The sequence below is a fragment of the Salvelinus fontinalis genome, chromosome 13 (genome assembly GCF_029448725.1).
Source record: "Salvelinus fontinalis isolate EN_2023a chromosome 13, ASM2944872v1, whole genome shotgun sequence".
Lineage (NCBI taxonomy): Eukaryota > Metazoa > Chordata > Actinopteri > Salmoniformes > Salmonidae > Salvelinus > Salvelinus fontinalis.
In genome coordinates, this window is record NC_074677.1 from 17,316,677 (window position 1) to 17,330,551 (window position 13,875).

General features: G+C 44.9%; 1 protein-coding gene across 3 annotated transcripts in view; it reads right to left on the reverse strand.

The window, feature by feature from the left end:
• The window catches only part of LOC129868183 (protein Jade-1-like), a 240,879-nt gene that overhangs the window by 106,239 nt on the left and 120,765 nt on the right, over nucleotides 1-13,875 (reverse strand). For all 3 annotated transcript variants that reach the window (XM_055941925.1, XM_055941924.1, XM_055941926.1), the window contains 3 exons: nucleotides 12,697-12,848; nucleotides 5,839-6,050; nucleotides 4,772-4,939 (listed from right to left, as the gene is read on the reverse strand). In XM_055941925.1, coding sequence (XP_055797900.1) covers nucleotides 4,772-4,939; nucleotides 5,839-6,050; nucleotides 12,697-12,848 — 532 coding nt within the window. The remainder of the gene's footprint in view (nucleotides 1-4,771; nucleotides 4,940-5,838; nucleotides 6,051-12,696; nucleotides 12,849-13,875) is intronic.

Below are 13,875 nucleotides of genomic sequence, written 5' to 3' on the forward strand. Positions count from 1 at the left end.
TTTAGTGCTGAGAGAGAGACCGCAGCAGCAATAATTAATTTATATTTAAAGAAGTTGGCGGGGAAGTAAAACAAACTAGGGTTGTCACGATACCAGTATTGCGATACTAAGAGACCCGATTTTCCCAAGCAAAAGATGAAAACACAAAGCAGACTAAACTCTTTGGTGATTAAAAAACCTGCTGTATATAACATCATTTGTGTGCTATAGCTTGTTAAAGCAACATGTGATTCTGGGTGACAACATAAGGTTGCCTGTTTCCAACATTAGGAATGTTTCCCTTGAGGAAATTCAGTCCACTTCATGTTTTCTTTCCTTGCTACGATACCTTTGAGTATCGCGATACTGGTATTGTAACAACCATAAAACAAACACAGAACAATAACAACTAGTCCTATCAAGGGTGACAAAATACAATTATTACTAAAAGGTTTCAGGACCCCGAATGGCACTTCATTACCTGGGTTCTAAGCTCTTAACGCCGGTTTGAGAAGCAGGTCTAAGAGCACGTTAGTCTTAATGTCCCCGTAATGTTGATGCTCAAAGCGTGTGTGTGCGCTTGTCTGTGTGGAAGTGGGAGTGTGTGTATCTGCATATATGTGAATCATTCCTGGATCTAGAGTTTCTGGGTTCAAGTCCAGGCTCTGTCGCAGCCGGCCGCGACCAGGAGACCCATGTGGCGGCGCACAATTGGCCCAGCGTCGTCCGGGTTAGGGAAGGGTTTGGCCGGCAGGGATGTCCTTGTCACATTGTGCACTAGCGACTCCTGTGGCAGGCCGGGCACAGTGTTTCCTCTGACACATTGGTGCGGCTGGCTTCCGGGGTAAGTGGGCATTGTGTCAAGAAGCAGTGCGGCTTCTGCAAAGCCATAGCCAATCAATAAATAACATAATTAGACTCGTAGGAAAGGTTTTCACCTTTAGCTCACAAGTGTCTGTAATAAAGCCCTTTTGAGGGAAAAACTCATTCTGATTGACTGGGCCTGGCTCACAAGTGGGTGGGTCTATGCCCTCCCAGGCCCATCCATGGCTGTGTCCCTGCCAAGTCATGTGAAATCCATTGATTATGGCCTAATTTATTTATTTCAAATTACTAATTTCCTTATATGAACTGTAACTCATTAAAATCTTTGAAATTGTTGCATGTTGTGTTTATATTTTTGTTCAGTATATCTGACTTGTCTAGTTAAATAAAGGTTAAATACATATACATATATTTTAAATGAATAAACCCATATTAATTTCACTTTGGATGGTGTATCAATACACCCAGTCACTACAACAGATACAGGCTTCCTTCCTAAGTCAGTTGCTGGAGAGGAAGGAAACCATGAAGCCAATGGTGACTTAAAATGTTCAGCGTTTACTGGCTGTGATAGGAGAAAACTGAGGATGCATCAACAACATTGTAATTACTCCACAATACTAACCTAAATGACAAAGTGAAAAGAAGGAAGCCTGTACAAAAAAAAAATATTCCAAACATTCATCCTGTTTGCAATAAGGCACTAGTAAAATTGCTAAGAAATTAACTTTGTCCTGAATACAAAGCGTTATGTTTGGATCAAATCCAACAACACATTACTGAGTACCACACTTCATATTTTCAAGCATGCTAGTGCCTGCATCATGTTATGGGTATGCTTGTCATCGGCAAGGACTGGGGAGTATTTTAGCTAAGCACAGGCAAAATCCTAGAGGAAAACCTGGTTCAGTCTTCTTTCCAACAGACACGGAGACAAATTCACCTTCCGCAGAACAATAACCTAAAACATAAAGCCAAACATACACTGGCATTGCTTACCAAGACGACATTAAATGTTCCTGTGTGGCCTAGTTACAGTTTGGAATTTAGAAAAATCAAAAATCAAATCAATCAAATGTATTTGTTACATACACATGGTTAGCAGATGTTAATGCGAGTGTAGCGAAATGCTTGTGCTTCTAGTTCCGACAATGCAGTAATAACCAACAAGTAATCTAACCTAACAATTCCACAACTACTACTTTATACACACAAGTGTAAAGGGATAAAGAATATGTACATAAAGATATATGAATGAGGGATGGTACAGAACGGCATAGGCAAGATGCAGTAGATGGTATAGAGTACAGTATATACATATACATTATATTAAGTGGCATTGTTTAAAGTGCTAGTGATACATTTTTTATAAATTTCCATCAATTTCCATTATTAAAGTGAGCTGGAGTTGAGTCAGTATGTTGGCAGCAGCCACTCGATGTTAGTGGTGGCTGTTTAACAGTCTGATGGCCTTGAGATAGAAGCTGTTTTTCAGTCTCTCGGTCCCTGCTTTGATGCACCTGTACTGACCTCGCCTTCTGGATGATAGCGGGGTGAACAGGCAGTGGCTCGGGTGGTTGTTGTCCTTGATGATCTTTATGGCCTTCCTGTGACATCGGGTGGTGTAGGTGTCCTGGAGGGCAGGTAGTTTGCCTCCAGTGATGTTTTGTGCAGACATCACTACCCTCTGGAGAGCCTTACGGTTGTGGGCGGAGCAGTTGCCGTACGAGGCGGTGATACAGCCCGACAGGATGCTCTTGATTGTGCATCTGTAGAAGTTTGTGAGTGCTTTTGGTGACAAGCCGAATTTCTTCAGCCTCCTGAGGTTGAAGAGGCGCTGCTGCGCCTTCTTCACCACGCTGTCTGTGTGGGTGGACCATTTCAGTTTGTCCTTGATGTGTATGCCGAGGAACTTAAAACTTTCCACCCTCTCCACTACTGTCCTGTCAATGTAGATAGGGGGCTGCTCCCTCTGCTGTTTCCTGAAGTCCATGATCATCTCCTTTGTTGAAATAACAAATCAATGGAAAGTGTTTGTGTCAGACTTACAAAAAAAGGGATCCTGAGTGGCGCAGCGGTCTAAGGCACTGCATCGCAGTGCTAGAGACATCACTACAGACCCGGGTTCGATCCCGGGCTGTATCACAACCGGCCGTGATCGGGAGTCCCATAGGGAGGCGCACAATTGGCCCAGAGTCGTCCGGGTTAGGGTAGGGTTTGGCCGGGGTCGGCCGTCATTGTAAATAGGAATGAACTGAACTGCCTAGTTAAATAAACGTTAAATAAAAAATGTAAATACTTTATTTTGCACTTCCGAGTCTTGCTTAGAGGATTTTTTTTCAAGGACAATGTGCACATATTGTGCAAGCTCTTAGAGACTTACACAGAAAGACTCACAGCTGTAATCGCTGCCAAAGGTGATTCTAAGATATATTGACTCAGGCGTGTCAGAAGTTTAGACACACCTAGTCATTCAAGGCTTTTTCTTTATTTTTACTATTTTCTACATTGTAGAATAATAGTGAAGACATCAAAACTATGAAATAACACATATGGAATCATGTAGTAACCCCCAAAAAGTGTTAAACAAATCAAAATATTTTATATTTGAGATTCTTCAAAGTAGCCACCCTTTGCCTTGACGACAGCTTTGCACATAAAGAAAAACCCTTGAATTTTATTTATTTATTTTATTTTATTTTACCGTTATTTTACCAGGTAAGTTGACTGAGAACACGTTCTCATTTGCAGCAACGACCTGGGGAATAGTTACAGGGGAGAGGAGGGGGATGAATGAGCCAACTGTAAGCTGGGGATGATTAGGTGGCCATGATGGTTTGAGGGCCAGATTGGGAATTTAGCCAGGACACCGGGGTTAACACCCCTACTCTTACGATAAGTGCCATGGGATCTTTAATGACCTCAGAGAGTCAGGACACCCGTTTAACGTCCCATCCGAAAGACGGCACCCTACACCCTATGAGGTGTGTCCAAACTTTTGACTGGTACTGTATGTGAATTAGATATTTCTGTATTTAATTTTCACTACATTTGCGAAAAATGTACTTTGTAATTATGGGTTATTGTGTGTAGATGGGTGAAAAAACAAGAACATTGAATCTATGTTGAATTCAGGCTGTAACACAACAAAATGTGGAAGAAGTCAAGGGGAATTAATACTTTCTGAAGGCACTGCATGTATGCTGCGTGCTTGAGTGTAAGTGCATGTGTATAATTTATTTTATTTTTTATTTCACCTTTATTTAACCAGGTAGGCTAGTTGAGAACAAGTTCTCATTTGCAACTGCAACCTGGCCAAGATAAAGCATAGCAGTGTGAACAGACAACAACACAGAGTTACACATGGAGTAAACAATAAACAAGTCAATAACATAGTAGGGGGAAAAAAGAAGAAAAAAAGAATCTATATACAATGTGTGCAAAAGGCATGAGGAGGTAGGCAATAAATAAATAATTTATTGTACAATAAATTTATTCAATAAATTGTATAAATACTATTTAGCAGATTAGCACTGGGGTGATAAATCATCAGATGATCATGTGCAAGTAGAGATACTGGTGTGCAAAAGAGCAGAAAAATAAATAAATAAAAACAGTATGGGGATGAGGTAGGTAAATTGGGTGGGCTATATACCGATGGACTATGTACAGCTGCAGCGATCGGTTAGCTGCTCAGATAGCAGATGTTTAAAGTTGTTGAGGGAGATAAAAGTCTCTAACTTCAGAGATTTTTGCAATTCGTTCCAGTCGCAGGCAGCAGAGAACTGGAAGGAAAGGCGGCCAAATGAGGTTTTGGCTTTAGGGATGATCAGTGAGATACACCTGCTGGAGCGCGTGCTACGGGTGGGTGTTGCCATCGTGACCAGTGAACTGAGATGTGTGTGTTTACATATTTGTGTGTGCATGTGTGTGGGTGCACATATGTGTGTGTGTTCAGTGGGCTCACCTCGGGGATCCATAAGGCACAGCTGACATGGACCCACTTGGTTCCACTGCGGGTGGGCTTCAGGGCTCCGCCTCTCTTGGGGCACAGCAGGCATTTGGGTTGCACCCCTAGGGCACAGGTTCGGCACAGCCAGCTCCCCTGTGGGACCTTCAGGATCCCATAACACGCCTGGGGAGAGACAGAGGGGTGAGGGAGGAAAAGGAGAGAGGAGGAGAAGGAGAGGGGGAGGAGACAGAGGAGGAGAGGGAGAGGGGGGAGGAGACGGAGGAGAGAGAGGAGACGAGAGAGAGAGAGGGGGAGGAGACAGGAGAAAGGGGGAGGAAATAGGAGAAAGGGGGAGGAGACAGGAGACAGGAGAGTGGGAGGAGACAGGAGAGGGGGAGGAGACAGAGCAGGAGAGGGAGAGGGGGGGAGACAGAGAAGAGGGTGGCAGGGGAAGGAAAAAGGGACGAGGAACTATTTTCAAACATTTCGAAACAGCGTTGAACAGAGGAGGTTGACAGAGCTGTATGACTGCCAGAGAATTGTGAAACCAATTAACGCCATTAGACCCAATAAAAGAACAGCAGTCTGAAAAACTAAAACGAGGTCGATGGGTCTATTTCTTTGGTGTATTTTTCTTACTGTCAAAAACTCAAAAACTCAGAATAATATTTTAATTCCAATAACAGGGAATTTTTTATTTAACAAGGCAAGTCAGTTAAGAACAAATTCTTATTAACAATGATGGCCTATTTTCTGTAAGATCTGACAGTTGAAGGAGGTAAGGAGGTAAGGAGTCAAAGGAAGAAGAGTATAGTATCCAGTTTCTCCACGTAACTATAAATAATCCCCAATTAACACCTTTGTCCTTCTTGTCATGACCCCAAAGAACTACAAATCCCCCCATCCCCAATCGCTCCTGATCCCAAACAAAACACCCTCAATACGACCAAAAGTATTTCCCCCTCTATTCCCTTACACCCTCTTCCAACGAGAAGACACTGTTAACACCCCTAGAACATCTACTTGTCCCGTCCTCTTCACCCAGCAAAACATCCCACCTCCACCGCCACCCCTCCCTGTACCTGATGTACGCAGATGTTGCACTTGTCACAGAAGACCATCTCGTTGCCATCCTCTCCCTCTGGGGACCGGCACACGTCACACACCACATCCTCGTCGTACTCAATGCCCAGGCCCTCCTCCGTCTCGATGGCCTGCTGCATGTTCTCCTCACACTGGCTCTCCAGCTCCACCAGCACACGCTCCATGGTCAGCTCGTCCAGCTCCGGCAGCGCTGAGGGAGGGAGGGAAGGAGAGAGAGGTGGGTCAGTGTCAGACACTGGTTTGGGACATGGGTCAGAGTCGGTCTATTATACGTTTGGGAGAGAAGGACAGAGCGTCTAGTTAAGGCTCACAGCTAGTCACGTTTGCTGAACATTTTGTACTATTAAACCCTGGCTATAAATGTATCTTGTACGTCAAATTGCCACAAACAAAAGCAACTGTCAATGTGTCAGACCAAGGCTGCATTCTGATCTTTTGCCACTTAACTTATCTTTTGACCAATCAGATCAAATTACTTGGCAATAAATTGGGCCAAAGATCAGAATTGGGCTGCCTGTGTAAATGCAGCCAAAATCTTATAAGTACTGGTAAAAGGCCTGTTATGGATTACATTTAGCATATTTTTTGTACTGAATGATATCAGATCTTCAACCAAAATCTAATATTAGATAAAAGGAACCTAGGTTTTACAAATAACCCAAAAAATAGACACTCATTTTATTTATTTAACAAAGTTATGAAATACCCAATTCCCCTGTGTGAAAAAGTAATTGCCCCCTTACACTCAATAACTGGTTGTGCCACCTTTAGCTGCAATGACTACAACCAAATGCTTCCTGTAGTTGTGCACGATATCTAAGAAAGTCTCGAGGTTTTGCTTGCCTGTGGTAGAATATCTCATGATAAGCTGTAGACCACACTATCTACCTAGAGAGTATTCATCTGTATTTTTCGTAGCTGTCTACATACCACCACAGACTGATGCTGGCACTAAGACCGCACTGAATGAGCTGTATTCCGCCATAAGCAAACAGGAAGACACTCACCCAGAGGCAGCGCTCCTAGTAGCCGGGAAACTTAAATCCGTCTCATCAAACCCTCTTAAATAAGCATACCGCTTTCAAAAAATGTAGAACTAAGAACAGATATAACCCTTGATTCACTTCAGACTTGACTGCCCTCGACCAGGACAAAAACACCCTGTGGCGTACTGCACTGGCATCGAATAGTCCCCGCGATATGCAAATATTCAGGGAAGTCAGGAACCAATACAAACAGTTAGATAGGAAAGAAAAGGCTAGCTTTTTCAAACAGAAATTTGCATCCTGCAGCACTAATTCCAAAAAGTTTTGGGACACTGTAAAGTCCATGAGAATAAGAGTACCTCCTCCCAGCTGCCCACTGCACTGAGACTTGGAAACACTGTTACCACTGATAAATACACGATAATCGAGAATTTCAATAAGCATTTCTCTACGTCTGCCCATGCTTTCCACCTGGCTACCCCCAGCCAACAGCTCTGCACCCCCCGCAGCAACTCGCCCATGCCCCCACCATTTCTCCTTCACCCAAATCCAGACAGCTGATGTTCTGAAAGAGCTACAAAATCTGGATCCCCAACATCAACTGGGCTAGACAATCTGAACCCTCTCTTCCTAAAATGATCCGCCACTATTGTTGCAACCCCTATTACTAGCCTGTTCAACGTCTCTTTCGTATCGTCTGAGATTCCTAAAGATTGGAAAGCGGCCGCGGTCATCCCCCTCTTCAAAGAGGGAGACACTGCCCTGCCTTTCTAGAGTCTTCGAAATCCAAGTGAACAAACAGATCACCAACCATTTCGAATCCCACCGTAGCTTCTCCACTATGAAATCTGGTTTCCGAGCTGCTCACGGGTGCACCTCAGCCACGCTCAAGGTCCTAAACGATATCATAACCACCATCGATAAAAGACAGTACTGTGCAGCCGTCTTCATGAAACTGGCCAAGGCGTTTGACTCTGTCAATCACCGTATTCTTATCGGCAGACTCAACAGCCCTGGTTTCTCTAATGAATGCCTCGCCTGGTTCACTAACTACTTCTCAGATAGAGTTCAGTGTGTCAAATCGGAGGGCCTGTTGTCCGGACCTCTGGCAGGCTCTATGGGGGTACCACAGAATTCAATTCTCGGGTCAACTTTTTTCTCTGTATATATCAATGATGTCGCTCTTGTTGCGGGGGATTCTTTGATCCACCTCTACGCAGACGACGCCATTCTGTATACATCTGGCCCTTCTTTGGACACTGTGTTAACAAACCTCCAAACGAGCTTCAACGCGGCCTCCAACTGCTCTTAAATGCTAGTAAATCGCTGAACGCACCCACCCGTCCGACCAGCATCACTACTCTGGACAGTTCTGACCTAGAATATGTGGACAACTATAAATACCTAGGTGTCTGGCTAGACTGTAAACTCTCCTTCCAGACTCACGTTAAGCATCTCAATCCAAAGTTAAATCTAGAATTGGCTTCCTATTTCGCAACAAAGCCTCCTTCACCATGCTGCCAAACTTCCCCTCGTAAAACTGACTATCCTACTGATCCTTGACTTCGGCGATGTCATTTACATATTAGCCTCCAACACTCTACTCAGCAAATTGGATGCAGTCTATCACAGTGCCATCCGTTTTGTCACCAAAGCCCCATATACTACCCACCACTGCGACCTGTATGCTCTCGTTGGCTGGTCCTCGCTACATATTCATCGCCAAACCCACTGGTTCTAGGTCATCTATAAGTTTTGCTAGGTATAGCTTTGCCTTATCTCAGCTCACTGGTCACCATAGCAACACCCACCCGTAGCACACGCTCCAGCAGATATATTTCACTGGTCATCCCCAAAGCCAACACTTACTTTGGCCTCATTTCATTCCAGTTCTCTGCTGCCAATGATTGGAACGAATTGCAAAAATCACGTAACTTGGAGACTTATAGCTCCCTCACTAATTTTAAGCGTCAGCTGTCAGAGCAGTTTACCGATCACTGCAGCTGTACACAGCCCATCTGTAAATAGCCCATCCAACCAACTACCTACCTCATCACCATATTTGTTGTTGTTTTTCTGCTCTTTTGTACACCAGTATTTCAACTTGCACATCCTCATCTGCACATTTATCACTCCAGTGTCAATTGCTAAATTGTGATTACTTCGCCACTATTGGCCTATTTATTGCCTTACCTCCTTACTTCATTTGCACACACTGTATACAGATTTTTCTATTGTGTTGTTGTTTTTGTCGCACTGCTTTGCTTTATCTTGGCCAGGTCGCAGTTGTAAATGAGAACTTGTTCTCAACTGGCCTACATGGTTTTATTAAAAAAAATCCTGCTTACAAGCAAAACTTAAAGCAGGAAGCACCAGTGACTTGATCAATAAAAATGTGGTCAGATGAAGCAGATGCTAAGCTACAGGACTGTTTTGCTAGCATAGACTGGAACATGTTCCGGGATTCCTCCAATGGCATATAGAAGTACACCACATCAGTCAATGGCTTCATCAATAAGTGCATCGATGACGTCGTCCCCACAGTGACCGTACGTACATACCCCAACCAGAAGCCATGGATTACAGGCAACATCCGCACTGAGCTAAAGGCTAGAGCTGCCGCTTTCAAAGAGTGGGAGTCTAACCGGGAAGCTTAAAAGAAATCCCGCTATGCCCGCCGACGAACCATCAAACAGGCAAAGCGCCAATAAGCGTCAAATCGAATCGTACGACACCGGCTCTGACGCTCATCGGATGTGGCAGGGCTTGCAAACATTACAGACTACAAAGGGAAGCACAGCTGAGAGCTTCCCAGTGACACAAGCCTACCAGACGAGGTAAACTACTTATATTCTTGCTTCGAGGCAAATAACACTGAAACATGCATGAGAGCACCAGCTGTTCCGGAAGACAGCCGATGTGAGTAGACCTTTAAACAGGTCAACATTCACAAGGCCGCAGGGCCAGACGGATTACCAGGACGTGTACTGCGAGCATGCGCTGACCAATTGGCAAGTGTCTTCACTGACATTTTCAACCTCTCCCTGTCCGAGTCTGTAATACCAACATGTTTCAAGCACACCACCATAGTCCCTGTGCCCAAGAACACTAAGGTAACCTGCCTAAATGACTACCGACCCGTAGCACTCACATCTGTAGCCATGAAGTGCTTTGGAAGGCTGGTTATGGCTCACAACACCATTATCCCAGAAACCCTAAACCCACTCCAACTTGCATACCGCCCTAACAGATCCACAGATGATGCAATCTCTATTGCACCTATGTGAGAATTTTATTCATTGACTCATTGACACCATAGTGCCCTCAAAGCTCATCAATAAGCTAAGGACCCTGGGACTAAACACCTCCCTCTGCAACTGGATCCTGGACTTCCTGACAGGCTGCCCCCAGGTGGTAAGGGTAGGTAACAACACATCCGTCACGCTGATCCTCAACACAGGGTCCCTCAGGGGTGCGTGCTCAGTCCCTACCTGTACTCCCTGTTCACTCATGACTGCACGGCCAGGCATGACTCCAACAACATCATTAAGTTTGCCGATGACACAACAGTGATCACCGACAACGACGAGACAGCCTATAGGGAGGAGGTCAGAGACCTGGCCGTGTGGTGCCAGGACAACAACCTCTCCCTCAACGTGATCAAGACAAAGGAGATGATTGTGGGCTACAGGAAAAAGAGGACCGAGCACGCCCTCATTCTCATCGACAGGGCTGTAGTGGAGCAGGTTGAGAGCTTCAAGTTCCTTGGTGTCCACATCACCAAAAAACTAACATGGTCCAAGCACACCAAGACAGTCGTGAAGAGGGCACAACAAAACCTATTTCTCCTCAGGAGACTGAAAAGATTTGGCATGAGTCCTCAGATCCTCAAAAGGTTCTACAGCTGCACCATTGAGAGCATCCTGACTGGTTGCATCACTGCCTGGTATGGCAACTGCTCGGCCTCCGACCGCAAGGCACTACAGAGGGTACTGCGTACGGCCCAGTACATCACTGGGGCCAAACTTCCTGCCATCCAGGACCTCTACACCAGGCGGTGTCAGAGGAAGGCCCTAAAAATTGTCAAAGACTTCAGCCACCTTGGTCATAGACTGTTCTCTCTGTTACCGCATGGCAAGCAGTACCAGAGCGCCATGTATAGGTCCAAGAGGCTTCTAAACAGCTTCTACCCCCAAGCCATAAGACTCCTGAACATCTAATCAAATGGCTACCCAGACTATTTGCACCCCCCCCCCCCCCCCTTTTACACAGCTGCTACTCTCTGTTGTTATCATCTATGCATAGTCACTTTAATAACTTTACCTACATGTACATATTACCTCAACTAACCGGTGCCCCCGCCCATTCACTCTGTACTGGTACCCCCCTGTGTATAGTCTCGCTATTGTTATTTTACTGCTGTTCTTTAATTACTTGTTACTTTCATTAGTAGTATAAGTTTATCTTTTTAGACAACTCAGGTTTCCTTTATCTAATATTAGATTTTGGTTGAAGAACTGATAACATTCAGTATCAAAAATATGCAAAAGACAAATACTATTTCACAGCACTGTACATACGGTCTTCAGGGATTAGAGACGGATTGTTTTTTAAAAGCAAACCAGTAGGAAGCTGAGTTTAGTTATCCGTTAACTTCTGAGCCTATGACATTTACATCTTGTCTGTTAACTTCTGATCCTATGACATTTACATCTTGTCTGTTAACTTCTGATCCTCTGACATTTACATCTTGTAAATAGGGAGAGGCTCGAGGAACAAACATTTCAGTCGTAACATTTGCATGTACATGCATAACTGTGTCTGAGAGAATGAGAGCTAGAGATAAATGGAGAGGGATGTTGGTAGAGGGAGAGAACATGAGAGAGAGATTGAAAGAAAGCATTCTCTTCATCTTTTCTATCTCAGCCTATCAGTGTTGCAATGTGACCTCATAACCCAGCAACAATACTGCAAGTGTTTGTTTAGTCTAGCCATTGGGGTTATGAGAAGCAACTCATTTCAGCTGGAACACACTGAACGTACATTGGGGGGGGGAGGGGGGGGGCGATTTCATAATATTTTAAAAAGCAGAGTAAATAAACCCGGGCCTGAGGGATTTTAAAATGCAATTATTTTTCTAATCTATAAACGCAAAATCAGATTGCAAATAAACTGGATCTGCGATGTGGAGAGACAGATCTTCAGGGTCAGCACTTGTCAGTAGTCTAGGCCAGATAGACAGAGAGTGGTTGGGTGACTGGCAGAGACCCAGGACGCAACAGTGGGAAGATCCCTCTGTGTGGACATAGAGAATAGAGAGGTGCACCCTTCTGACCCCCAAAACGGACGTCTGGATCATAGGTCAGACGTGTGGGGGCAATTAAACAGAGCTGTGGAGTAGTGAAGTTGGATTGAGGAATACTGTGTGTGTGTGAGCCTGCAGTTTAAAGTATTGATGAGGCAGAGTGACACATAGGAGTCAAGGTGGTACAGTCATACTGTGGTAACATGGTCAAACTGTAAGAACATTGACATAGAAGAGCATGTAGAACGCTGATAGTAGTAGAGTAAACAAACCTAGGGGAAAGCATTTGTTACCTCAAGCAGGTGGCATAGGGATGAGTGAGTGAGTGAGTGAGTCTTATTCTAGCCTAAATGCTCAAATGAACAGATGTAACAAAACAAAAGGCTAATCAAGTCCTGTTGTTGATTTGAGGGTAGCATCTCAAATACAACCCTATTCCCCTATATAGTGCACAACTTTTTACTAGAGCCCTATGAGCCCTGGTCAAAAATAGTGCACTACATAGGGAATAGGGTGCCATTTGGGACTCAAAAGAAGTCTCTTACCCAGTTCTCTGAACTCCAGGTTAACCAGCTCCAGCCAGGACACGTCTATGTCATCCAGGTCATAGCGGCTGTGGGGCTCATTGGTGGTCTTCATGCCCCCCCGGCCCTGCCCTGGCCAGTAGAATGGGATACGCCCCACCTCTGGTAGCATCCTGTCAACACAGAAAAACAAAGTATTTTTTTCACTTTCATGAACTGAAATATTTTAAGTTCAGTGAAACGTGTACAGTGAACAGTGAAAGGTGTACAGTAAGCAGTGAAACGTGTACATTAAGGATAGAAACACATGGTCAAACAGATGCTTGGACTTGTGAGTCAGTCAGAGTCATGGATACATCATTAATCATCCTTCCTTTATTCAGGTACAGGTGCACGCACACATGCACATACGCACGCACGCACACATGCACATACGCACGCACGCACATATGCGCAGACACAAATGTCACACACAGACATGATAAGCATCAGACAGCGAGAAACAGACCCCCGGTTACGACAGTCATCAGATGGTCATCACAGCAGCATCATCACAGTAAGTGTGTCATTCTGAGGAGCCATCATTGAAATAATCACTTGGGTGTCATTGAGACAGTGGCAACCTTCCTGACAGACCTAGACAGACAACCCTGATTGACCAGCACTAACAACTCTCCCTAGTCACAGGCACCGGATGCGTCCCAAATGGCACCCTATTTTCTTGTAGTGCAATACTTTTGACCAGGTCCCTCTAGTCAAAGTAGTGCACTATATAGAGAATAGGGTGCCAAATGGGATGCATGCAGTGACATCCTGATGACCTGCCTACAGTAAACAACCCTGACGGACCAGCCCTAACAACCCGCCCTGTCCTCTGTCCAATGCACAGGCCCTGTGTTGTGTCTGTCCAGACATGGGGATGTATTTGTAGTGCACAGGGAACCATGGGGAGAGAGAGAGAGTAGAACTGCAGTCATCATCACCTCCCTCCCGGCGCCTCAGGTCCTTCTCACTGTGGATTCAGGAAGACCCACTGGAAGGGGAGCCCGTAAAGATTTCTGTACGGATCTCCCTCCCTACATCACACACACACACACACACACACACACACACACACACACACACACACACACACACACACACACACACACGCGCACACACGCACACACGCACACACACACACACGTTCCCAAACCAGCC